The sequence below is a fragment of the Rattus norvegicus genome, chromosome 6 (assembly GCF_021556685.1).
Source record: "Rattus norvegicus strain SHRSP/BbbUtx chromosome 6, alternate assembly SHRSP_T2T, whole genome shotgun sequence".
In the NCBI taxonomy this organism is placed as follows: Eukaryota; Metazoa; Chordata; class Mammalia; order Rodentia; family Muridae; genus Rattus; species Rattus norvegicus.
In genome coordinates, this window is record NC_141539.1 from 124,295,399 (window position 1) to 124,322,943 (window position 27,545).

Below are 27,545 nucleotides of genomic sequence, written 5' to 3' on the forward strand. Positions count from 1 at the left end.
CTCACAAAGTTGTTCAAGTCAAATGAAGTCAATTCTATACTTTGGTTTTGTTTTTTTTTTTTTTTTGGTTCTTTTTTTCGGAGCTGGGGACCGAACCCAGGGCCTTGCGCTTCCTAGGTAAGCGCTCTACCACTGAGCTAAATCCCCAGCCCCTGGTTTTGTTTTTTTAAGACAGGATTTTTCTGTCTAACCCTAGCTGTCCTGGAACTCACTCTGTAGACCAGGCTGGCTTCAAACTCAGAGATCTCCCTGGCTCTGCCTCCAGGGTGCTGAGATTAAAGAGCCACCACCACTCAGCCTCCCACTTTCTTACTAATCCAGGAAAAAGTCATGTCGAGTATTCAGGAAAATCCTTTCCTCAGTTGTGTGTCAGGCACAACTCAGTGTACAGGAAGTGCTAACAAAAACGTGATGCTGCAGCTGCTTCTGTAAGCTGTCCAATCAAATTGGGTAAATAAAAGGGACGGGAACGGTCCCTGCATGTGGAGGTGCACATCCATGACCGCAGCTCTCGAGAGGCTGAAGTAGGAGAATCATGAGTTTGACACTCGTCCTAGCTACAGAGTAAGGTCACATGCAAAAGACAGAAAGAGTCGATTGCCAAACTGAACGTAGCCAAGGGAAGACTTAGAGGGTGGTCCATGCTGGCAAATATCCACCACGTGAGCAGGGTTTCAAGAACTGAGGCAGAATAAATGGAGAGACCCTGAACAAAGGATGGGATGAGTGCTAAGTAAGATGTACCTTTAAACATGAGAGCACCAAAGAGATGGTTTAAGGAAGTGACTGCACTTGATGGTAGGCTTGATGTGGTGGGCAAAGGGAGGAAGCAGCCATCAGAGCACCACCCGAGCGTGCTGTGAGGACCACAGCTTTGCTCACGGGCACAGGATGTGAGAGCAGCCCATCGCTTTATAAAGCTGCATAATTGACTCAAAGAAGGCTCTCTCTGTGGAGACATCATTGCATGCTCTGAGGAGTAGCGTGTGTGTGTGCATCTAAGAGCCTAGGCTGGGTATGGAGAATGTGGGGCTCACCTATGTTGGAGAAGTCAAGTGTGTGGTCACAAAGGGACTAGCAGAGGTCAGCTTGCCAAGAAGCCATGCATGTTTCTGTAAACAGAAGCCAGGGGTTTCACTTACTCTACAGCCCATAGAGGCTTTCTGTGGGATTATATATACTGCTGCTTGAATTCTACTCCTTTATACAGATGAGCAAATCTCTAATTACTAAGTTGTCACTGAGCTCTTTTAAAAAGGTTGTCTTTGATTTTGTTTTCTGAAACAGGATCTCACTCTATAGCCCAGACTGCTCTTAGACCCTCACTCCTCCTGCCTTTGCTCCAAGTACGAGGGTGACATGTGCGAGCCGTCACATCTGGCTTTATGCTCCTGGTGTTTTTTAAAGATTAATTCATTTCCCGAGCATGCCAGCCACTCTTCCAGTTCTGAGATCCAGGTCAGAGGGAGGCAGGCCGACCCAAGTCTTTGCTCCTTACATTTATATCAGCAGATTACATTCACATTGGCCTAGAAATACAAATTCAAAGGGGCCTCTCTCTCCTAATTGCCTGTGTTATCTAATAGCAGTGGATGTGTGGGTCTGTGCTACGCTTCCAAAATCAGAATCTCCAGGGGAGTCTGCGACTCTGCTGCTATTAAGAACTCCACAGGCAATGCCAGTGTTTGGTGATTGGGAACTACTGCTATAGAGTATATTCTGAATTATAGAAACACTAGAAAATGTTTATTCAACTGTAGGAAATAGAGTTGAAGACCCTTGGCAACATTTGAAAGCTTGAGTTCCATATAACAACCTCACCAGGGAAGGAAGTTCATTAGAAGTCAGTGATTTAATAGAAAAAATAATAACAAAATGACCTTTAAATACATCTCAGGAACAAAAAATGCAAAAATCTTACTGGCAACCAGAGTTTCTATGTTCACGAGTAATGTCTCAACTATTCAAAACAAGCAGTGCTCAGAGGTAGTGAGACGGTGTAGTAGATACCTTTTTGCTTCATTAAATGACAACTGAGGAAGCCTGTTAGAGGCATTCTTTTAGACACTGGGTTGACTAGTTATTAGAGTTTAAATTAGAGCGAGGGAGATGGTTCAGTAAGGTACCTGTCTCACAAGCATGAGAACCTGAGTCTTATCCTCAGGCCTTACATGCACTTGTTGGTCCTGGGGGCATGCACTGTGTTGGGGAGGGGGAGATGGGCAGACTATTGGGGGCTTGCTGTTCAGTCTGACCTAACATGGATTCATGTATGTGTGTCCATATATGTATGAACATGCATGTACCTGCCACATATATGCCAGAAAAAAACTTTCCAAAAATTCAGATAATCTTTTTTAAATATGGCAATATTTTAAATCACCCTGTAGGTTTATCTGCCCTCTATATAGAAATTGTACATAAGAACCAGGCAGTTTCTTACTTTTGTGATTGCTTCACGAAACTAATCCATGAAGATTGTTAAACTGTGTGTGTGTGTGTGTGTGTGTGTGTGTGTGTGTGTGTGTGTGTGTGTGTGTGATAGCTAACTCTGGAGGAATGGCACTCAGGTTGACCTTTGGCTTCCATATGCACATTTGTATACACACACACACACACACACACACACACACACACACACACACTGTGGATTCTAAGGATCTAAACTCTCAGTCCTCATGCTTGGTCAGAAGAGATTTACCCACAGAGTCATCTCCCCAGCCCTTAGAGGGCTTATTATGAACATAGAAGTGACCTGGTGACAGGCAGTTTGGGGGAAATGGCAGGAATAGATGCAATAGAGATGTATTTTCTTGCTGACCGAAATGTAAAAGAAAAGCCTTGAGAGTGTCATAAATTATTACAAATCATAGATAACGTTGCAAAGGTGCAATTTAGAAAATGGTATGATAACAGGAAGCAGATAGCCAGACACATTTGCTTGATTTGTTCTGTGCTTTCAGCTCTCAAGAAAGTCAGGAAACGTAGCTGTATTTGCCATGATTGTTATAGTACTATACATAGTAGCAAAAATAATTGAAAAACAATATAAATGCTCAGTGCTAGAGAACAAATTTGATAAGTTATAACTAATGGCAGGATGAACTTTTCATGTATCCATTAAAATAAGTTTCCTAAAGTATAAAAATTGCAAATGTTTCTTTTTATATAATGTTAAGTCAAAAGTATCCATTCATTCATAATGGAAATTGAATTGTAGGTAAATACATGCGCACATACACTTAAGACATACTTGGATGTATTTCTTATGTTTTTGGTTGTGAGCCTAGCCTTTAACAGCTTTCTCTAGTCCTTGAATGTATTTCTTGAGAACAGCTTTGAGATTCCTTCATTACATGTATACTGTTGAGTGCTCACAATACATCAGCCACTTGGATCGCAGCAGTATAGAAAGAAGCTTGGCCTCACAGCACTGGGGGCAAGTAGGGCCCATTTTCTATTGGTTTTCAAGCTTTTCATAAGTTTCCTGGTTTAATAGCAAGTTTTGGTTTATATTAGCTATAAATTAAGTATCTTGGTAGATTAAATGCTTGTAATTGTGCCCTCATTCTTTTCCCTGTTAGTCACTCAAGGAGGTAGCTTGTTTTGTTTTCACTTGGTGAGAACTAAGAACTTTTATTTCCTGTTTGCACTTATGAGATGACAAGCGTATTCCTTAAACAAATAATTACTGAAGCCCTTGCATTGATCCTAGGATTGACTGCAGGAATACTGAGGAGGACAGATGCCTGCGCCTGTTCTCTGCTCACCAGCGCCCATTCTCTCTCTCTCTCTCTCTCTCTCTCTCTCTCTCTCTCTCTCTCTCTCCCTCCCTCCCTCCCTCTCCTCTCTCTCACTCTTTGTCTCTCTCTGTCTGTCTCTGTCTCTCTGTCTCTCTGTCTCTTTCTCTCTCCCTCCCTCCCTCTCCTCTCTCTCACTCTTTGTCTATCTCTGTCTGTCTCTGTCTCTCTGTCTCTCTGTCTGTCTCTGTCTCTCTGTCTCTCTGTCTCTCTGTCTCTCTCTCTCTCTCTCTCTCTCTCTCTCTCTCACACACACACACACACACACACACACATGCATAGTGCTCAGTGGATCAGATGCCAACATTAAAATGTCATCTTAGATTTTTATTGCAAATGTTATTTTCCAAAAGGATTTAGATAATGAGCAGTGCAAACTGGGCATTAAAAAGTATTTTGCAACTTTAACTATAAAGTGAATTGGGGGGGGTGTCTCCAGTTTTTTACCATACTAATGAAGTCAGAGCTGCTTTAATATGCACTATTTTGGATGACCTTCAAATTTTTCAAAAGAAAGTATTTTGCATAAATACAGGGGATATTATAGGTAAATACCAAGACTGTGAAGTGGCATTTAAATGTTAAGAAAGTGAAATTGATCTTTGATGTGACAACTGTATTTCTGTCTCTGTGTTCCTACTTGGGGAGCATTATTGACAAATCTAAAGTGACATGCGGGTCAGACATTTTTTCTTTCTGCTAACAGGGAGAATGCTAGAGCAATTAACAGTACTATAAAGTTGCATTTTCAATGTTAAGAATAAAACAGTCAGTCATGTGAGATGGCTCAGTAGGTAAAGTCACCCGCCACCAAGCCCAAGGTCCAGAGTTCAGTCCCTAAGCCTTACATGGTAGAAGTGGAGAACTGAGTCCTGCAAGCTGACCTCTGACCTCCACATGTGCACTGTAGCGTGCTCACATATACGAGACATGCATGGGTACAGTTAAGTTGATCTGAAGAGGACTGTATTTATTCTTTTATTATTGTTACCTATGTGTATATATTTGAGTTTTTAGTAACATTCTCTCTGTGTGTTTTTGGATGGTATTTGGCAGTAATACACGTGGGTTGATGATCTGGGATCTTTATTTCCATATGCTCTTTAATTTCAACATCTTGAAGTTGTCATAACTGTAACCAGAGTTTCAAAAGTTTTTAGTGTTTGGACATGTCCACAGACTACATTGTTCATATTTGCCAAAGTTCCTTCTACAGTTGGACTTCAATAAACCTGTGGCTTTAAAAAGTGACACTTGATGACTTTATATTAAATACATATTATTAATAGTAAATGATATTTAATATAGCTTTTAGAATATTATTTTAAAATAATTGTTCATTTCTATGGCTGTGAAGGAACACCGTGACCGTGGAAACTCTCATAAAAGACAGCATTTAGTTGGAGCTGGCTTACAGTTTCAGAGGTTCAGTCCATTAGCATCATGGCAGGAAGTGTGGCAGCACACAGGGAGACAGGTGCTGGAGAGGAAGCTGAGAGTTTTGCATTTGGATCAGCCAGCAGCAAGAAGAGAGAGAGAGATTAGGCCTGGCTTGGACCATTGAAACCCCAAACCCTACCCCCATGACACATTTCCTTAACAAGGCCACACCTCCTAATCCTCCTCAAGTAGTTCCACTCCCTGATGATCAAGCGTTCTGATCTATGAGCATGGATGCTATGGGGGCATCTGTATTCAAACCACCACACTCACTTGTTTTCATATGTACATAATGTATTCTGATTATTCCCTCTTCTCTCCCTCTCATTCCTGTCAGCCTTCTCTCATCTCTACAGCCCTTTTGCTAGATTCATGACGTGTGTGTGTGTGTGTGTGTGTGTGTGTGTGTGTGTGTGTGTGTGTGTGAGTGATCTATTTCTTTTACCCCAGACTCTCTTTGTAATTACTGGGGTCAGACTCCCCACTGGCATCTGATAGGGGTTACCAGTGGGTATACAGCTGAGGCAATGACTCTCTCTCCCTCCCTCTGTCAGTAGTGAATAGTTCAGCAATGAGGAATAGGGTCCCCTGAAATACATTCATCCATACCTGGCTGTCGCTGTTTGTGTTCTTGTACAGACAGAGCAAGGTATCTGCAGCTACTGTGAGGCTGTGATTGCAAGGACTGTGTCTTGCCCAGACATGGCCTTTGCAGCCCTTTTCCCTGTCTTACAGTTCTTCCCCATATCCATCCTTTCCACAATGTTCCCTGAGCCTTAGAAACCATGCATATATATATATATATATATATATATAATTTGTACATCATGTTTCTCAGCACTCTTTGTAGCCATCAGATTCTGTATTTACCACTATTCACTGGAAAAAGAGGCTTCCCTGATTAAGGCTGAGAGTAGCATTTATTGTAAGTACATGAAGAGTCTTCTGAGATATGGCTGTAGGCTGCCCAGAGAGGGTCCCAAGGAGTGGGGCTAGAGGGTAGCAGTCCTTCTGAGATCTGCAGCATGTGCTGTGTGCCCAGGGGAATGGCTGGTGCAGGTTCCAGAGAATGACTGCCTTGGAGCTGCAAGGATTCTTCAATGTAATTAGATTCTTAGATGAGATAGCTCAGTCCAAAAGGTGCTTGCCGTGCAAGCATGAGTATCTGAGTTCAGCCCCTATGACCAATATATAAAAGGCTCGGCATGGAGACCCAGGCTTATAAGTCCAATGCTGGGGAATCCCTGGAGTACTTGCTGGCCACAGTCTAGTCTGCTTGACAAGTTTCAATGAGCTACTCTGCAAAAAAATGAGGTGGATGGCATCTGCAGAATGACAACCAGGTCTGTCCTCTGACTTCCACATGTACTTATATAAACAGAGATACATAAATTCACACACATACACACACACACACACACACACACAGACACACACACACACAGAGAGAGAGAGAGAGAGAGAGAGAGAGAGAGAGAGAGAGAGAGAGAGAGAGAGAATTTAGAATTTTAAAGAAATACAGGTCTTATACTACTACATAAAATACTTTAAATGCTAGTAGCTCTGGACTGTGAGTAGGAATTATTTGGTTCTTAAACTCTTTCCACACCAGTCAGAAGCAAGGGCTCTGGTTAATAACCTACGTAAGTCATCCCTGAGCGCCTCTTGTGAGCACAGTGACATTGCAGAACAGTGGAGATGGAAAGACAGTGTAGTAGTTACTTTTTGTGGCTGTGACAAAACACTATGACTGAGGCAACCCACGGGAGAAACAGTTTATTTTGGCTTATGGTTCCAGAGGAGTGGAGTGTGTGATGGTTGATGGGCAGTAGCAAGCAAGCATGTCAGGTAGAATGGGATGCTGGGAACTCTTACCCTGACCTCAAGCATAGAGCAGAGGGAGCAATTGGAAATGGCATGAATCTTTAAAATCTCAAAGCCAGCCCTAGTGACAGCTTCCTCCAACAATGCCACACCTTCTAAACCTCCTCAAACAGTGCCGCCAACTGGGGACATGAGCCTATGGGAACAGTCTCATTCAACTGACCCCAAAGGTCTCCCCTGGGGGTCACAGGGGCCTTCTGGAGTCATCGGAAGTGTTCTTGTCTACTTCAGCCCAAGCCTCCTGTAAAGAACTGCTAAGATAAGACCTTTTCCTCCCATTTTTATTGTCTCGGCAATGTATATGTACAGTAATGGGAGTAACAGTAACCTCTGGTTCCTCTACCAGACTTGATTCAGGACTGTATCTGAGGGCAAACTCAGCCATATACCTCTTATAAGCACTGAGTCCAACCTTAGGAAGTCAGGGTACATAAGAAACAGTTGAACAGAAGCTTTTTCTAAAAACATAGAAGGTCTGTTTATATTAAACATGGTGGTGAATGTGATCTATTTGCTGGGAAAGGTCCTAAGAATGAATCAAAGTTACTATGTGTAGACGTTTACAATGCCAGCCTGAACAGAGCCCTCTGAAAACACGTTTCCAGAGAAAATGCTGCCAGAAGTCCCACTTCTCTCTTATTTTTTGTCTTTACTTTTATTCTGGCTAGAGGGGGAAAAGAAAAACAAGCACACGACAGTATAATCATCTGTGGCTTGCTTTTCATTGCCATGGCATTCAAGCAGAGATGTTGATCTTTTTTAGGTCCATTAGAGGCTCAGCATGGTGAGCCATTCCTAGATAAGTAGTTTGCATATTTAGAGGTCTCCCCTGGAGCAGGAGAGATGGAGAACACAAGGAAAAGTAATTAATTTTTGCAAGAGGAGGCTGAGGGGACTTTTCTGGCACTCATTTCAGAAGAGAGCCGATGTTAAGGAGGACAGTAATAGGGGCTGCATCCTTGAGATAATAGGACCGCACGTCTGAGTGTTCATTAGTGCAACTGCTGGCTACCGTGGGTATGTTAACACTGACTCCAGAGTGAGAGAGTTCCAACAGTGAGAAGACAAGAATTACAAATCAGAATTCTCATTTAACTAATAACTAATAATTCTGTTCTTGTAGTCTTTATTGAACGTTTGGATTTCTGTGAACTTCAAATTGTTCTTTTTCTCCTTTGTCAAAAGGTTTTCTACTTCCTCTCCATAAGAATCCTAATTCTTGATTAGTTATCTCTTCTGTGACCATGTGAAAACACTGGAAAGAAAAAGATAAAACCATATGGGATTGTGGCAGAAAGATGGCTCAGGGGTGAAGAGCTGCTGCTCTTGCTGATGACTTTAGTTTCTGTGCCCAGCAGCCATACCTGGAAGTGCACAATGACCTGTAACTCCAAGGCCGGGAATCTGATGTCTCTGACCCCTGTAGGTGCGCGCACACAGGCACACACACACACACACACACACACACACACACACACACACACACACACACAGAGAGAGAGAGAGAGATATCCTTCAAAGAAGATGAGATATGAAGAAAATATTTTAATTACTAGAAGGTAAAGCAGTCCCAGGGTCATTGAGCTGTGGTCCTCGAAGGCAGCGGTTACCCAAATCTTCTTTGACTCTTCTCTGCCATCCCATTCTCCAGAATTTTTTTTTCTTGTTCTGAATTCACATCTGGACTCCTCAGCATGGAGGTTACAGGTACATGGCACCACACCCAGCTTTTCATAGGGGCTGGGATCTGTGTTCATGTCTTCATGCCTGCATAGCAAGCACTTTACCCACTGAAGTTCTTAAGCAAGCCGGCAGTGTCTAGCTCCTCCTCCGGTGTGACTAGAAACTGAACCTAGGGTGGGCCGTGCTTCTGAAGCAACTACTCCACCCTAAGCAATGGCTCCTGCCCTTCCAAACCCCCTTTCTCACGCCTTCCTCCCTCCCTGTCTTTTTCTGCATCTACCTTTAAAATGGGGACTTCTAGTAGATTCATACAGAAAGCTTGACACCACTAAATTTTAGGCATTCTTAATCTTTAGAGGATAGATACAAAGTAGGAAGAGAGTAAAAATCCTAGCGTTTAGAATTTCAGCTTTGTGCCTTGTATACTAAAATTGTATTCTGATATGTTGTGTGTCTGCTTGCCCTGGATCGAGGTCTCCAATCTGTGCTGTCAGCCCTCTGGCCTGGAACTGATTATTTAGGGGAAATTGCTGGGGCCATCTGGAAACTTGGGCAACTTGAGTTTCTATCTAATGTCTAATGTGTGTTTGGATGGATGCTAATTATCTGGTTTATTTCATTATTCCCCTTCCTGCCTGTTTGCTGTTAGAGAAGCAAATCATAATTGAGAATGAATTGTTTTCAAAGGCTTTGGACTTGGCGTCCCTTTCCACGGAGTATTCTCAGTACAAGGACTGGTGGTGGAAGGTGCAGATTGGAAAATGTTACTACAGGTAAAGTCTTCATTAGCTGTGAAAGTCTTAAAAGTGGAAATATTTTTGCATCAAATATGAGAATGGAATAAAAACCCTTTCCTCAGGAAGCAGTGACAACTTGGGCTTATTTCAGCAGTTTCTGAACAGTCACATGACAGCACTGAGCGCCCTGAGAACTCACACAAGGGAGCAGAAGCCGGAGCCCGGGTCATGACAGACCTGGGACTAGAACTCAGTGTGTTCCTGACAGTAAGTCCTCCTGGCGCTCAGTTCCTCACTCTCACAAAGGCCTCGCATCTGTAGGACACGCTAAACATAGGAGCCCACTTGTCTGCCTTGCCTCACCTCACAGGACTCATGACAGCTGGAGGTGGCTGCTCAGTCGAGAGAGGTTGGGCCTCGCCAATGTGAAGCTCGTGGTCCAAATTCATAGAGCTGACGGGATACAGCAAGAATTTCAGCCCCATTTCCTGGCTCTGATCCTCTTATTAATACTTTATTTAGTTAAGACAGAGTGTCACTATGTAGCCAAGGCTTGCCTTGCTCTCATGATCCTCCTGCCTCAGACTTTGGAGTGCCAGGACTACCATCAGTCGACCACAGTCAGCTCCTTGTTCTTCTAGGACCTGGGTATTTGTAAATGTGCTTAATGCTTAAGTATATCCGAAAGAAAACAGACAGCGAAGTCGTAACTCGTTTTATGAATATTAGCGACAAGTACAGTCTGAGACTTGCTGCCGATGTGCAGATACTTTTCAGAACCAGTGGGACAGATGGAAAATGTGAGCACTCACGTGCTATCATGGTAAATTGGCTTTATTATTACACATCAAGCTTGGCTCCGGTTATCGTGAGCAGCCATCGACGTTTCTAGACCAGCTGCGAGGAAAAGGAAGAAAATGGACTAAAAGCGTGCTTGTCGATGCTGTGGAAATTAAGATTACTTTCCGTTTAGACATCTCACATAAAACTCTGAATTATTTTTTTCTCACTCACAAATTGAAAAGTGTTTTATACTAGAAGATAGTATGAGATCATTATAACATTAAAATCTGATGAGTTTAATTCTTTTTTTCCCCCCTCCCCTTCCTTATGGGTGTTCCCCTCCCAACCCTCCCCCCATTGCCGCCCTCCCCCCAACAGTCTAGTTCACTGGGGGTTCAGTCTTAGCAGGACCCAGGGCTTCCCCTTCCACTGGTGCTCTTACTAGGATATTCATTGCTACCTATGGGGTCAGAGTCCAGGGTCAGTCCATGTATAGTCTTTAGGTAGTGGCTTAGTCCCTGGAAGCTCTGGTTGCTTGGCATTGTTGTACATATGGGGTCTCGAGCCCCTTCAAGCTCTTCCAGTTCTTTCTCTGATTCCTTCAATAGGGGTCCTATTCTCAGTTCAGTGGTTTGCTGCTGGCATTCGCCTCTGTATTTGCTGTATTCTGGCTGTGTCTCTCAGGAGCGATCTACATCCGGTTCCTGTCGGTCTGCATTTCTTTGCTTCATCCATCTTGTCTAATTGGGTGGCTGTATATGTATGGGCCACATGTGGGGCAGGCTCTGAATGGGTGTTCCTTCAGTCTCTGTTTTAATCTTTGCCTCCCTATTCCCTGCCAAGGGTATTCTTGTTCCCCTTTTAAAGAAGGAGTGAAGCATTCACATTTTGATCATCCGTCTTGAGTTTCGTTTGTTCTAGGCATCTAGGGCAATTCAAGCATTAGGGCTAATAGCCACTTATCAGTGAATGAGTTTAATTCTTGAAGACAGTTTTAACGTCTTGAGCTTCCGTACAAACGCTTCAGACACGGTTAGTAATGAGAGGAAAGGGTACCTCAGACTCTTTCTGCTGCCCACACAGATGATGAGGCTGATGTGCCGTCTCTCAAGTGAGAGCGTTTCATCATATTACAGAGGTGCTCTGCTCTCCAGAACACCTCTGCTGGGTATTCTGTTCCCGCTTTGGTTCGTTCATCCACTTAGCCAATATTTAACGAGCAGCTACTGTGAGGTGGGATGCTAAAGATTGGTTAGATCGTCCACACTTTCAAATACCGAGCCAGACAACAGGACGTGTCGTGGTGATTGCCATTATTATGAAAGCAAGAGCCAGCGGCACATGAGAGCCCAGAGGAAGACATCATACATCTATGACATCAGCTGGAAGAGCAAAGGTGCCTTGTTAGGGAATGCAGTTAGGGGATGAAGTTGCCTCAGCCTCCTCATCCCACACCCAAGTTCTACTGACCCTCCTCTGCACTCCCGACCCTCTCCAGCACCCTAATGCTGGACATTTTATTGTCATTCCCTCAGCGTTCTCAACCTTCCTCATGCCGAGACCCTTTAATCCACTCCTTCATGTTGTGGGGACCCCAACCACACAGTTACTTCCATTGCTACCTCATAACTATAATTTTGCTACTGTTATTAATCATAATGTAAATATCTGATATGTAGGTTATCTGATCTGTGACCCCTGTTAAAGGATCATTTTACTGCCAGAGGGGTCATGACCACATAAGAACCACTGATTCACTTCTAGGCATTTTAATATTTGTTGTTGAGTTCTCACAGTGACTTCTTCCCTGGGGTTTCTGCCTCTAGTCTCTCATCAAACCTTCCTGAGTATGTCTAGGGGAACTGTGCACAGACAGCTGCGGTTAGGTTCCTGATGGTTCTCCGTGTGGGTTGTTACGAGTAGTGCAGTCCCATGCTGTTGTCTCAGTCTCCCTGCTTCCCACCTCTCTCACTATTCACTGTGTTCATAACTCTCATTGTTATGTCCTTCTCGGTTAAACTAGATAACTTAGCCTGTCCCTAACATGCTGTCCACCTTCCTGCCTGTGTGCTGATGACGTTGTAGCTCCTAGAGCCTTGGACAACACAGCACAAACCTTATCTGCCTGTGGAATTCCCATCCACGATTTTCGTGACTCACTCCGGTGTCTAAGTGATCTCGCTGACCTTTGTTCACTTTCCAGTAGCTGCTAGTGTATCAGTGCTTGAATCTGGCATCTTGAAAAATGATCAGAGCTGTTCTTCCCAGCCTTTCCATGAAATTAGTACAACAAAGCACACTCTAAATATGTTTCTGTTTATTTTTCAAAATATAACATCTAAGCAGCTTTTAGAGTGCTAGGAATGCATAGTTGGTAAGAAGCATAGCTGGTCGACCAAGGGCAAGTTGAATGAAAGCCGTTGTGTGTTTCAGTGACTGTCCTGGTGGTGACAAAGCTCCCTGGACCACAGAGGTGGACGCTGACATCAGGGCCGCGACTTAGGCCTGTTCCAGATTCACAGAGGAGGCAGTCCACTAAGGGCAAAGGAAAACAAGATTTGTAGAAGAATGATGATTTAGCTATAGAATGCAAGTGGCGCTTGTTTTCACCAAAATGGCGTAAAGGGTGCTGGGAGTGTCTCAGGGAAGGAGATGTTTGCAAGGAAATGCCATCTTCCAGTTCTCCCCGTGAAGTGGCGGCTCCACATTTATTCAGGTCACTTGCCATATGTGCTGGTCGTAAGCTTTCACGGTGGTGAACTGATGTGACCTCGCTGACAGACAGCTCTCGTCCTACTGCAACCAGGCTGCAGTCTTTACACCGTGAGAAGCATAGCGAGCTCATGACTGCGGGAGACAGGCAGCTTTGCCAGCTTTGTTAACATACACGTGACTATCGGCAGGTACAGCATCGCCTGCTTTGCTCTGTGCTTGCTCTAGGACAAGCCGTGTCTGTTCATATCCTCAGGGCGTGAAACAAATGCTGGAGCGTTGGTTCTTCAATTGAATGGCTAACTTTTTGAATGGCTCTTTCTAGGTTAGGAATGTACCGTGAAGCAGAGAAACAGTTCAAATCAGCCCTGAAGCAGCAGGAAATGGTAGATACATTTCTCTATCTGGCAAAAGTAAGTAAATATTCTTAATTTGAGTGAAAACTGTCTTAAGGTGCTGGCCATTGCATGGGGGAAAGTTGCCAGTTCCTTCTAGAATATTTGGCAAGTCAATACATTCAGAGTTACTTTTTATAGCAAGTGAAAGATAACATATGGATAGTGCCCACAGCACAAGGAGTTGATGGCTGTGGAAAAAGCAGAAAATCCCTTCGACAGATTGCTCGGTAGGATAAAAGAAAGCAGCACAGACTCACCACCCTGTGGGCAACCGGGAGGCATTGTCTGCAGTCTATTTTGTTCCAACCCTGAGCAGGTTGTAGAGAACAGGACCCCTCTGTTTTCAGAACAGGATCTCTCTCTATAGTCCAGACATACTTTGAACTCAGCATCCTCCTGCCTCAGACTTCAGGGTAGCTGAGATTTCAGGCCTGTGCTATCAAACCCTGCTCTAAGAACGGGCCATTTCATAGACTGTTCTGTGGGGCATTAGTTACTCACTCAGCCTCAAGTCTTATTTCTTTTTTATTGTGTATGATTCAGTAGGGGACATTGCAGCAGGTTTATTAGTAAAGACAGATTAATTTAATCTGTGCAGTAACTACAGGATATGTTTTCCACTTTTCTTTGTGCTGCTAAGGAAGATGAGACTGTAAGGGGTCATGTTTTCAGTGCCACTGGGCTTCTAACAGCAAGTCCATTGTGCCACATAGTGTCACCTGTTGGTCTGGTGCAAGGGCCACCTAGAGTTTTCAATACAGATAGGACATTCCTAAACTGAATGTCTGAAATCTGAAACGGTCCTGAATCTGAATTTATTGAATGCCAATGTGATGTTACAATTTCACCTGATTTAAATCTCACACCTGATATCATCGGGTGTGTCACAGTTAAAACACAGGTGCACTAAAGTTATTGTGTAAAACTGCCTTACATGTAGATGGAAAAAAATCAGCCAGAGGTCTGGAGAGCTGGTTCAGCAGTTGAAGCACTTGTCTCTCTTCCAGAGGACCCAGGCCTGAGACCCAACAACCACTTGATGGCTCACAACCATCTGAACTCCAGTTCCAAGAACCTTCTTCTGGTCTCCAAGGTTACCAGGCACACACATGATGTGCAGACATACACATAAAACAAAAATAGGAACAAAGAAATAAACTCCAATGAATCTCATGTTTACACTTGGGTTCCATTCCCAAGGTGTCTGGTTATTCATATCCACATACTCCAGAATACCCCCGAAATCAGAAATTAAGAGTACTTCTGGGGTAAAATATTTCAGAGAAGGGAAATTCTACCTTATCCAACCTTATTGGAATCAAAACACTTCCTGAGTCTTATCACGGACACTTTGAAAGAAAAGACTTAATAAAGTGGCAGTTTATCTTGAATTATCTGCAAAAGATTTCCAAGAAGTGTGCTTTGCAACTTGATGTGTGGCCTGGGGGTGGGGGAGTGGGAGTGGGAGGGTCAACACCCAGACGGGGGGGGGGGGGCTTCCCCTTCTAAGGGGAATGGGGTTGGACTTGAATGATGGGGTGCTGGGAGGGGAGGAAGGCTTGTAAAGTGAAAAAAATTGAATAACAACAACAACAACAACAAAGAAGTGATCTTTGAGCAGAAGGAACGAGCATAAGAGCTGGAAGGGAGGGGGTAGGCTGTGAACTGCTGTCCTCTGGGCATGACCGGCCATTGCTATCAGGATCTTACAGCAGTCAGGGGTACCTGTATAAGAGCAAGCTTAAAATCAGTCAATCGTTGGTGGAAGAAGGGACCTTCGTCCTGCTGAACTTTGGCTGCTGTAGGGAAGAGAGAGTCTTCCTTCAGCTGTGTGTCCATCCATTGGTGAGCCCAGCAGGCTACAATAGGTAGCTCGGAACCCTTTCCTTGCACATTACCCCCGTTGAACTCAATGGGCCAAGAAACAAAACAAAAAGATATGAGTATCAGGAAAGGACTTCCGGGGAGGGTTGGTGTGGGCAGGAGCGAGATACTCCCAAACCCTTTTTTGTTGTCACCCAGTCTGTGTGACAATAATAAACCCACAGTAAAGATTCCTTGGGATGATAAACTTTATGTACACCATGTGCAGATAAACTGCAAAGTCATTATTAGAATCTAATTATATTCATGGAAAATTCTTACTGTAATTTCTGGGAGACAATTCGTTTCTAATCAATAACTAAATTTTGTCATGGAAATGCTATTATTTTAACAACCCATAATCTTATTGAAGTACATCTTGCTTTTAGGTTTATATCATATTGGATCAACCTGTGACTGCTTTAAATCTATTCAAACAAGGCTTAGATAAGTTTCCAGGAGAGGTGACCCTGCTTTGTGGAATTGCCAGGATCTACGAGGTAAGGTTCACATTATTTTAAAAGTTGGTATGAAATTGAGGTTATGTGCTACTTTAAAAAGCTCATAGGCCCTTGGGGTGCTAGTAGAAAGCACAGTTTATAAAATTAAGATCGTTGGCCATGATTCAGCAGTATAAGGAGAGATTTTGCTGTGTGTTGTTTAATTCAACTTGGTTTTTATAATAAAATATTTTAGACACCCAGAGGTCAATGATACAAGCCAGGAATTTAACTTATTTCTCCTGTATGGGTAGCCTGTTATCTCAGCACACTTAAATCCTTTCCCATATCTGTAACATCAAATATCAGTTTTTCCCATTTCATATGGCTTGAGCTTTCCACTAGCCTATTCGTCCAGCCTCTTCCCAGTCTCATACTAGCTACACTTCCCTAGTTTTCTAGTGGCGCCTGGTAGATGTGCCTTATCGGGATTGCCTTCACAGTTTGAGCTCTTACTTATTCTTACCAGTTTTAGATTCATGTTCTCAGATACCGTAGAAAGTTCCCATTGAGCTCTCTTCCCAGCTAGTTCCTGTAGTATCACAGTGACCCCAAGGATGGGTCAGGCAGTCCTACCCCTGCTTTCCCCTTACAGCTGAAAACTTTTCTGTCTGCTCTGCCATGTTGATCTTAAAGCTGATGCCTTAAGAACTGTTTTCCTTTCATAGTCCTCGCTGGCCTAACAACTAGGATTTTTAGTTACTATTTGATTGATGGGGATGGGTAGGCACATAGGCTGCCTCTCTCCATTCTCAAGTATGACATAACTCATCATTTTTTCATTCTTCTTTGTCCTCCAGTGGATATTTTGTGATTACTTCCAGAAAGAGGCTGTGCTGGTAGTTACCAAGCCAGGCTAAAATTCAGTGCTTTAGGAAGACTCCCAAAACACAGCATGCAACGGGCTCCCAAGGAGCCTTGTGTTAGTGTGAAAAAGATACAAAACAAAATCAGTAAAGGGAAAAGGCTACTGGGCAAAGTTCAGAGGGATGAGCTTCCAAAAGGCCTCTGCTGGTGGAGTTTACATGACCCTGCTTGCAGAGATGGAAATGAACACCTGTTTATCCTAGCTCGGGCATCAATGACAGACAAAGGATGGATGACACCAACATCCACACTGGGGAACCAGTGGGTTTTATTGGGGTTACCTACAGGAGTCTAGGTGAAGGGTTACTTACAGGGACAGGAATGACTCAAAGACTGTTGCATGACCACGGCCCACAGCAGCATGGGTGTAGCTCACGAAGGCTGGAAACCTAGAGTCTACTGTCAGCCTGCAGCCAGGCAGCTCAACAGGTTGGAGACCTGTTGGTTGGGCTCTTCCAAGATATCTCAGCTGATCTTTGCTTTTCTTAGGCAGCTGGACTGGTGTTTGCTTGCCTGACTCATTGCCTGAGTCTCTCCTAGGCAGCTCAGCTTGTCTAAGAGTGCTACTCAGCAAGCAGCCTTTACAGTGTATATATGTTCCAGGAAGGAGGAAGCTAATGCATTTGGTCAGTTTCAGGGACTTCCTGAAGCCTTTGAATTGTTTCCTTCTTGAGCTTAATAAGCTTCCCTGCAGGATAAAATGTTTCATCTCTGTTGAGAACATCCTGTGTCTTAATGAGCTTCGCTGCAGAGTAGAGTCACAACACAAGGAGCACACTTAATTCTCCCAGCAACAAGTTGTGACAGCTCCTGCAGACTGTTGTCTACCAGGAATCTTATCAGAGACTGTGTGGACACCACATGCCGATCATGTGCCAGGTTTTTCAGACTCTTGTACAATTACCAGGTATCAGCAGAAGCCACATGGTACAAACAGTGTCACATTAGCAAGGTACTCTTGTCATCTGGGGAAAGTTTATATGAGATTAGGAATCAGCTGAGTTCCCCAGTGCATACCTCTCTAAGAATAGCAGTCTCAGGTCTTCTGTTAACTCTTTCCTGCATACATGTATTCCTAGGTATATCTGTGAGTGGATGTACTACTATGAATGGATGTACTACTATGAATAAAATGTAATTTCTGTTTGACAGTGGTGAGTAGGAATGTATTACTTTATAAGATAGTTTGATAGTAGCCACTCTAAGTTTTAAGACTTTGTCCATAGATTCTCTTAAATATATTTTTATAAATAAAATAATCATCTATATATGTAGTTTTTGATATTTGACTTTAAAGGTTTCTTAGAACTTTTAATATGATATTAGGCAAGCACATCCCTATTTTTTATGAATTCATTGGAAGACACTAACTTGTAATATTGGTTTAAAAAAGTGGAAGAGATTGAGGGTTGGTATGTCTAGGCAATGGCATGTGAATGACTTTTGTTTTCTTAGACTTTCCATATTTTTCAAATTTCGTATGAGGAACATGAATTCTGTGTCTTGTTTGGTTTTCTTTCTTTCTTTCTTTTTTTAAAGATTTATTTATTTTTATGTATGTGAGTACACTATAGCTATCTTCAGACACACCAGAAGAGGGCATTGGACCCCACTACAGATGGTCGTGAGCCACCATGTGGTTGCTGGGAATTGAACTCGGGACCTCTGAAAGAGCATTCTGTGCTCTTAACCGCTGAGCCATCTCTCCATCCCTGGTTTTATTTCTTGAAACAGGGACCAGACTGGCCTTGAACTTACAATGTAGGACAAGTTGCCTTTGAACATGGGGTGATACTCTCCCTCAGCCTCTCTAGTCTGGGGATACAGGGATAGGCTACTATACCCTACCAAGGAATTACATTTTGAATGAAAATAAATACTTTTCAAATTGTCTAAAAAAAGTTTTCTTTTTGAAACATAACTTTACTACATACATACAAAGAAGACTTTGACCCATCCAAAGAAACACTGCCAATATTTTTTTATCTTTACTTGGGACCTTAAATAAATGGAATATGAATAGATCTTTGACCAAGATGCTTAAAAAGAAAACAAAATAGAGTCACCTTCTAAAGCTGGGGGAATTCTTGCTGCTGCCAATGGTGGTGACCTTTGGGTGGTGATTAGACCATTGGACCTGTTCTTTGCATCTCCCAGACCCTTTATCCCTCTCTTTTTGACAGAAGATGCTGGCAGAGAGAGCTAGGAAACTGTTATCATCTTTATGTGCAGTTGCTTTTCAGAAGAATTCCATCTCCGCCTGTTTGTTGCAGACACTGTTGCTCAAGCTGGGAGGAGCCATGGCTCTGGAACAGATTGGTGTTTTCCCTTTGCGTCAGGCTCCCTGGAGTGCTGGGATTGCCCCTGTGTACCTCCATTCCCAGTGGTCCTATAGATTACAGTTTTTCAGCAGCTACATTCTGCCCTTCGTTCCTCAGTGGAGTCTGCAGCAGTGGGAGAAAGATAGGGAGAGGAAAGCAGCCCACCGGCGGCGGAGGTGACAGCGTAGGCTAGAAACGGTTACATGGGGTATCGCCCCCTTGGCATTACAATTAATTTCCTTTCCTTACACACCAAAGCAAGACTTCTGGAGGATTCCTTTTCTCTGTGTAACAGTGGTTTGAGAGGCAATTAGCCAAGTCCTTAGTTTGCAGCTACACTGCGTTCGTCTCTGAGGACTTCGCTTTTCTCTGGGGGTCTCTTCTGTTTCTTTGTTCGTTTCCTGTTGTGCGATCATTTTGCTGTGGGTCTGGGTGCTCCGTTTTGCGCTGAACACGTCAAACTGCCTCGACTTCCCTGTGTTTCTTACAGACACTTGCTTAGGTCATGGTTTTTGTTTGTTTATTTGTTTGTTTGTTGTTGAATTTTTTGATGCTTTTGATTCTTTTTAAGGCATTTTAATAGAAGGGCCCTCATTTCAAGTGTTCTTGGCTGGAAATGTTATTCTTATGCCCTTTCCACTTTATTGTGTGTGAAAATCGCCTTGGGCATCTGTGTGAGAGGGGTAGGGCTGGCCTCTTTCCTGCTGCAGTTTAAGTCCTGGAAAGCAGGACACAGGCTTTTATGTTCACACACACACTTTGGCTTCTCAGAGCAGAACCATGCCAGTGTTCATGTTCTTCCTCAGTTTGCAATTTTACTTCAAATGATTCAACTGTAGGTGTAGTTCATGCTTCACGAATTGGCTCAGAAATAACCACTTTAAAAGTCACTAATATTAAGTGTATTACACTCTGAAGGTGATATTTATATGTATGGAAATGTTATTTTAAGGATATGTTATTAAAGTCTATTTTAGAACTATTATGATTTAACCAGTTCTGATTCAGGAACAAATTTAAGGAACAAAAGAGAGTCCATATGAAAATTTGGGATGTGACAAACACTGGCTGTTATGTCAGTTGGGTTATTAGATTATTAATTAAATAGTTTAAAAATAGAGCAAATATTTCTTGCACTAAAGAATTATTTTAGCCATATTTAAATTGTGTGCCTAGTTGTATACATGTACGTACACGTGTGTGAAGCCAGTGGTCAACCTTACCGTCAATCCTTAGCAGCCATCAACCTGGCTAATGCTAGACTGACTGGCTAACACGCCCTGGGCATCCACCTCCTCAGCCCTTGCACTGCACTCCTTTGCACCATGTTTGCCTTTTCCATGTGGTTTGTGGGGATTGAACTCAGGACCTCAGTGTTCTGCAACAAGAATTTTACTGAGCAAGCCACCTCTAAAGTCTCAGATTTTAAAAAGAGTTAAAGCCTCAAAACATGACACTATTCTAGTTTCATTCTTGTTGCTATGATAAAATATCCTGACAAAAACAACTTAGGGAAGAAGTCGTTCAGTTTACAATCCCAGTTTCAAACTCATCACCAAGGGGAAGTCAAGGCAGGAAGTCAAGCAGCTACCTATAAGAAAAAGCAGAGAACAAACACAGCTTTGCTTGCTCCATCTACCTTTCTTCTTTTTTACTGGTAAGGACCCATGCCTAGGGAATGATGCTTCCCACAGTGGACTGGGTTATCCCTATAGCAATAGTCTACACAGACATCCCATGATAACCCGATCTAGATAATTCCTACTATTTGTATAAATTAGAATGAGAAAAATCTTTTTTTTTAAATTTAGTTATTTTTATGTTTATGAGTATTCTTGTCTGCAGCTAAGTCTGTACATCACGGTTCATAATTGATGCACATGGACAGAAAAGGGTTTCAGATCCTCTTGTGAGCCATCATCTGGGTGCTGGGAATGGAACTCATGGCCTCCAGTGCTCTTTCTTACATGAAGAGAATCTTGTTAAATAATACCAATTCATAAAGCCACAACAGCAGACTGATATTTGAAAACTTTCTTTCCTATAAAGATTTCCTCCATATCAAAGCCAAGCATAGTGGTGCACACCTTTAATTCCCAGCACTGGGAAGCTAAAGACAGGAGGAACTCTGTGATCCCCCCCCCAAAAAAAATTCTATATAAAAATTAAAATTTAATTAAGATCAAACTAGAAGGTTGAAATATTAACAGTGCAAATGCCTGTCAAGTCTGGGACAGGTGACAGGTGACACGTGACTGTCAGGTAGGCATGGTGGTCCTCACAGGATATCACCTCTTGATCTTGAGCTCCACAGCCTCCCAGACAGAGCTGAATATTCTCCTGTTCATTATAAACCACCCTGCATCTGCTGTTCGATTGTAGCCGCACAGAATGCCAGTAAGAAAGGGCAAAAGGCAGGCTAGCTCAGAAAATAGATAAAGGTCACAAGTTGGCAGCTCACAGAGACGCACGTATGATGTCTCATATATTAAATGCCCAGTGCCCGTCAGAATTAAACGCTAAACCAGCCATGCGCCACCTTCCCCTTGATTGGATTGGCGGAGGTGAAGAACTTCCACAGAACCGAGGCTGTCAAGGGCATGAGAAAGCAGACTCAGCGTGCGCACACTGTGTGGAAGCGTGTGTTGCTGCTGCCCACCTGGAATCGTTTACGTTTACCGAGACTGCAAACCGGGTTGCAAACCTGGGTCTTCTTTGGGTGTTTTTTTTTTTCTTTTTTCTTTCTTTCTTTTTTTTTTCTTTTTTTTCGGAGCTGGGGACCGAACCCAGGGCCTTGTGCTTGCTAGGCAAGCGCTCTACCTCTGAGATAAATCCCCAACCCCCTTTGGGTGGTTTTACTTCTGGGAATTTTCCACCATGGTGTGCAGATTTTATACCCTGCTCTTTTTGTTAAAAATGCAAAGAAACCAGGGCTCACCCAAAGGGCCTGGGTAATTTGTGATTTATGTGACAATGAAACACCACTGTGTATAAAGAAAAACAATAATGCAAATGTCTGTTTTGGTCAGAAAGTGCCGAAACATACAGTCCCGGCACCAGGGTGGTAGTGCCCTGAATTTCCAGAACTTGATGGCCACCATTTTTTAAAAAACAAGAGCAATAGAGGGAGTCACCCAGCATTGACATCTGGACACAGCCAAATGTGTACACAAATAGTCCACGCAAGACAGAACACGTGCTCTGGTTGGCAGTGACACTTCACCGAGAAAGAGCAGTGCATTAGTGGGCGTAACTGGGACTCCAGGCCAGTGAGCTGCCTTGTGTCAAATCCAAAGTGGCTGGTGCTTGAAGAACGACAGCTAAAGTTGACCCTCAGCCCCCATGTGCATGTCCATACATGTGCATGTAATGCATCTCTACACATAATACACATACAGTACTATACATGCACACACACACAGGCATAGAGACACAGGAAGCCCATTTTCACATTTAAACATCTCTGACCTCCTCATAGCATGTTTCCTTTCATTACCGTGAAGTCACTGTGCAGAGTAACGGGTTTCATCATGCCATGCTCACGTGTTTATATCATGAACTTTGATCTTACCACCCTGGGATTTACCATTTACCATTCTCTTATGTTTTGCCTCCTCCTTCCTGATAATTGTCTTTCTTCTCTTCTGTTTCAAGTCTTTTCTTTCTAAGTACAGAGAGAAACATGCCTGTCTTTCAGGGCCTGGCTTTTTTTCCTTAACATGATGATCTCCACTTCTACTTCTTTTCCTGCAAACGGCATAATTTTGTCTTCTTAACAGCTAAATAATATTCCATTGCATTTATATATACCACAGTTTCTTTTGATCCTTGTAGCCAAATAGCAGCTGTTGTGTAGTTTTTCTCATCTGCAGCTCTTGTGAGAACCTGGCAATTATTCCAATTAGCCAACAGGGTGAACATGGTAATTATCTCTCATCGTTGCCTGAAAGCTTTTGTTGACACCTGCTGGTTAGAGACAGGAAGCACAGGCATCAACATTGCAAAAGCTGTCAGGAGCTTGGAAGCCAATCCTGGGCAGTGGTGGGGAGCACTTTTAAGGAGCATTGCAGAAGACCTTAACTGTCTTCATCTCAAGGAGATGAGAAGTAGATAAGGCCACAGATGTGTGCATGGCCTGAGATGCTCATTCTGTCCCATGTGCCTGTCAAGGCTGTACATCATATTCCACAAACGTGGGATTATTAATAAAATTTAAAAGTAAAGCACCAAGTGCACAGACAGTACTGTTTTGAGAAACCTGGACAAGGATGACCAAGTGAAAAGAGGACTTGGAAGAATTTGACTCCACATGTGAAAGAACTTATTTTACATATTCTTTTACATGTATATAGTATGCAAATGTGGTCTGGGGGCACCATCCTGGTCTAGAGAATCTTTTTTTTTTTTTTTTTTTTTTTTTTTTTGCTGCTGGCATTCGCCTATGTATTTGCTGTATTCTTTTTTTTCTTTTGAGAATCTTGTATCTAAAACAAGTCCTGTTTTAAAACAAGTCCTTGTATCTAAAACAAGTCCTGCTAAAAGAAGCACTGTGTGGTGATCCAAACCTAACATAAATAAGAGTCCTCCCATGAAAAGAACAAGTGTGTGGGTGACAGTGACTGTCACGTGACTTGAGAGGCAGAAGAGATCTGTGCGAAGTTAGACATAAGCAAAGTTTCATTGAGGATGGACTGGTCCATGAGGTAGATTTAAGCGGTGGTGACCTTTATTAATTACATTTGTTGAGCCAGATGTGCTGACATTTGCCTGTAGTCCAGCTATTAAGGACGCTGAGAGAGAGGGTTAGCTCAAGCCCAGAGTGGGCAACACAGTAAGATTATACCTCAAATTTTAATAAAATTAGTGTTAGATCCCAAGCCCACTAGCTGTTCCACCGTGAAACTCAGGCCACACCCCTCTCAGCTCTGGGACAGAGCTGACAAAGTGACCTAAATGACAGGGAATTCAGTCCCCTCCCTTCCACTGCTGCTGTGAGCAAGCCCAGCCTCCCCTCCCCACAGTCCCTAGGACAACCATCAATCCTGTAGTTTACCTAGTGCCTTTCTTTCTTGTGTCTCCTGGAATGCAGGGCAGGCCAGCTTAGGTCTCAAGCAGTGGAGCTTGCCCACCCCATCCCACTCCAAGAACCTGTTAAGAGTCAGAAACCACCTTTGTCCTTGGAAACTGAAGGTTCTTTTCCTCAGGCCCCTCGGCGTACTGTGCATGTTGGGCATTTCTCCTCATGGAGCTCCCTTGGGGAAACTAAAGGCCTCCCTTTAGTAGTGCATTACACTGCCTCTGGATGGTGCAGTCTCTCCTGATGCTCTCCCAAGAGTGACTTTGCCTCAACTGTCCCTCGTCACCATGACGTCTCCCCTACTAAAGGTCATCTAAAGGCTCATTTGTGTTGGCTTCTTTCTGCAAACCTGGCTTTTGTAAGTCAGAGCAATAGAGACCTTCATTTGTGATCACCATTTTTACAGATGTATACAGTAAGTACAGAGGGTCTTTGGGTTTTACCTACTATGTATTTCTAAACTTGGTCTGGGTTGCTTCCGTTTCTTTCCTAGACCTGATCTTCTGTCTTGTTCTCCACATCTGGATGCCTTACAGTCAGCCACAGGTGATCTCTTAGACACGATGCAGTATGGTGGTGATGTGCCTCTGTTTCTAATCCCTGATGCTCTCTCCACTTTGCATGAAGTCCGATGCTCTCCCCATAGCCTCTGAAGGCCCTGCTGCCGCTCTGGTGTCCTGGGCACTGCCCCTTCCAGACTCACTTGGAGGTGTTTCTCCTGAGTGTTCTCACTGTAGGCTTGTGTAGTCGGTCTCTGCCAAGTGAGGCTGTCCCTACAGATGCTGGCTTCGACACCACATTTCATTTGCCTCTCTGTCAGACAGGGCCTCTTCCAAGGTGACCATTAACAGGCAACCCTGCCTCCCTTGCTCTCCACTCACCCTACTCTGTTTCTTACATTGCTCATCCGTCCCTGACATTGTGTCTCATACTGACTCATTTGTTTGTCTTCTCCACCAGCTGTCACCTCCTTGGGGACGATGACTTCATGCTTTCCTTCATATTTTGTCCCTACCATCTAGAATAGCATCTGACATATGGTAGACTCGAAATAAATATTTGTTGAATGAATGAACTTAAATCGGTCTGGAAAAAAGAAAGAAGCAGATCCTTGTCCAGTGTTACTAAAACGTTGCTCTTCTCTCTGGTTGGGGAACAGGAAATGAACAACAGTTCGTCCGCAGCAGAATACTACAAAGAGGTTCTCAAACAAGACAATACTCATGTGGAAGCCATTGCCTGCATTGGAAGCAACCACTTTTATTCTGACCAGCCAGAGGTTGCCCTCCGGTTTTACAGGTGGGCCTTACATTGCATCCACAGGAAAAGTTGTTGAAACAGTGAGGTTTCAAGGAAAATGCAGACAAATTATGCAGTCTCCATAGGCCACAAGCGTATGGTTCTAGGAATGCATCTCTTGGCTGCTTTCTGAGGATTCAAGGGGTACTCGGTACTTGGGGTGTGTGGGCTGGCACCCTGGAGAAACCTGCATGGCCAAGTTCTCAGTTCAGGGTGGGTGCTTACTAGTCATCAAGAAACAGCAAAAGCTAAATAGCCACTTAAACTATTTCTCTTTGTCACTGCCTCTTAAAACCACAATACCTAAAGATGGTGAGGCCGAAGCGGGAAGGGACTGGCAGCTACTCTGTGTTCAGGACCCTGAGGAAGACTTAAAGCAGGGTCACCTGCTTTGTGAGGTATTTCAGCTTTTTCCAAGTCTTAAGACAATTTGGTCCTGTTTAAGCACATTTTATTCCGAATGTGGTTTCTAAAATGCATTTTCAAACATCCACTCTTTATTTCTGTCAATGCCTAGGAGGGTGTATGTACCAGGCCATATTTGTGGAGGGCGAAAGATGTGAGTCCCGGGGATCAAAAGCAGGCCATCAGGCTTGGAGACAGGCACCTTTACCCACTAAGCCATCCCTCTGGCCCTGAGGTTCACTTTTACCCTGTGATTTCAGCCCTTGTAATACATAGGGGTAGATTGACAGCTGACAAGTCCTTCCCAAACACATGCTGGGAACATAAAATACAGAGATGCCATCCAGTGCACATGCAGCTGGCTGTACTCTCCATCCCAAAGTGGGTCATGGGCTTCTCACAGCGCTGAGCTGGCTTCTCCTTTGTGCGTCTGAACTGTGGGATTAATTGACATGTAGAAGCAAAGTGGGGCTCCTGAGCTGCCGTGGGAAAGCTAGTAGGGGGCACAGAGAGCCACCTGTAGGGACATCTCCTGTGGCAGAGGCCCACTGGCTCCCATGTACCATGCAGCACAGACAGCAGAGTCCAGGGCGCAACTGCAGGCCTAGTGGTAAATGGGGAGCACGTTCCTCAGGGCTGGAGCAGGCCTCAGGGAACTCCCTGAAGGCACTGAGGCTTCTGAAGTAACACGTGCAAACTTTACTCTTTATGACCATTTTACTTTCTTTCTAATAAATCTTTTGGAATACAATCAAATAAATACTTGTCTGATCTTATAAACATTTCCTGATATGCTTGTGTTAAAGGTCATAAATGAATTCATTTCTAACTTTTAAAAAAATGTTTCCATTTATAAAGTTAGTCTGATAGCAAATGTTGTGTTCCTCCTTGGAAAGGCGCCTCTTGCAGATGGGAGTTTACAACTGCCAGCTTTTCAACAACCTGGGGCTGTGCTGCTTCTATGCCCAGCAGTACGACATGACTCTGACCTCATTCGAGCGCGCCCTTTCCCTGGCCGAGAACGAGGAAGAGGCAGCTGACGTCTGGTACAACCTGGGGCACATTGCAGTGGTATGTAGTGTGTGTGTGTGTGTGTGTGTGTGTGTGTGTGTGTGTGTGTGTGTGTGTGTGCGCGTGCGCGCGCGCGTGTGTGTGTGCCTGTGTGTGTGTGTGTGTGCCTGTGTGTGTGTGTGTGTGTGTGTGTGTGTGTGTGCGTTTCCCATTACAGATAAAGTTACCGTATGCTCCTGTGAGGAAATCCTCAGATACTGTAAGTCCAACAGACAATTTAGAGGTTTGTGGGAGTCTTGTATATCCTCAAGGTAAATCCATGCATGGAGCACGCTTCGCTGCTGTGCTTGGCGTTTCTTCTCTCCGTGTACCTAGGAAGTGTACCATGCAAAATGAAGGAGGCTGTGGCAGTGGGAAGGCTGTGGCCTCATGTGTATAAATATGTGCTTTTCTTTGCAGGGAATAGGAGACACAAACCTGGCCCACCAGTGCTTCAGGCTGGCCCTGGTCCACAACAACCACCATGCTGAGGCCTACAACAACCTAGCCGTGCTGGAGATGCGGAAGGGTCACATTGAACAGGTCAGAAAACTGCCACTGTCACAGCAGACAGTTGGCTTCCTTCAAAGGAAAGCATAGCTGTCGTTGTGTGTTATGCTCTAGAATGTTATGTGTAGCTCTAGAGTCTTACAGGCCTGGGCCTGAATCCCAGCTCTGTCAAGTACTAGCTGTGTGGCCTTGGCCAAGTCACTTCACCTCTCTGAG

General features: G+C 43.7%; 1 protein-coding gene across 13 annotated transcripts in view; it reads left to right on the forward strand.

The window, feature by feature from the left end:
• Ttc8 (tetratricopeptide repeat domain 8) overlaps positions 1–27,545 on the forward strand; it is a 54,221-nt gene that overhangs the window by 19,394 nt on the left and 7,282 nt on the right. For 4 of the 13 annotated variants that reach the window (NM_001399499.1, NM_001399497.1, XM_087552882.1 and 1 more), the window contains 6 exons: positions 9,495–9,580; positions 13,365–13,452; positions 15,690–15,800; positions 25,225–25,364; positions 26,666–26,840; positions 27,240–27,362. In NM_001399499.1, coding sequence (NP_001386428.1) covers positions 9,495–9,580; positions 13,365–13,452; positions 15,690–15,800; positions 25,225–25,364; positions 26,666–26,840; positions 27,240–27,362 — 723 coding nt within the window. Of the gene's footprint in view, positions 1–9,458; positions 9,581–13,364; positions 13,453–14,377; positions 14,845–15,689; positions 15,801–25,224; positions 25,365–26,665; positions 26,841–27,239; positions 27,363–27,545 lie in introns of those variants that run through there. The other 9 variants (XM_087552886.1, XM_087552885.1, XM_087552887.1 and 6 more) reach the window with 4 other exon arrangements.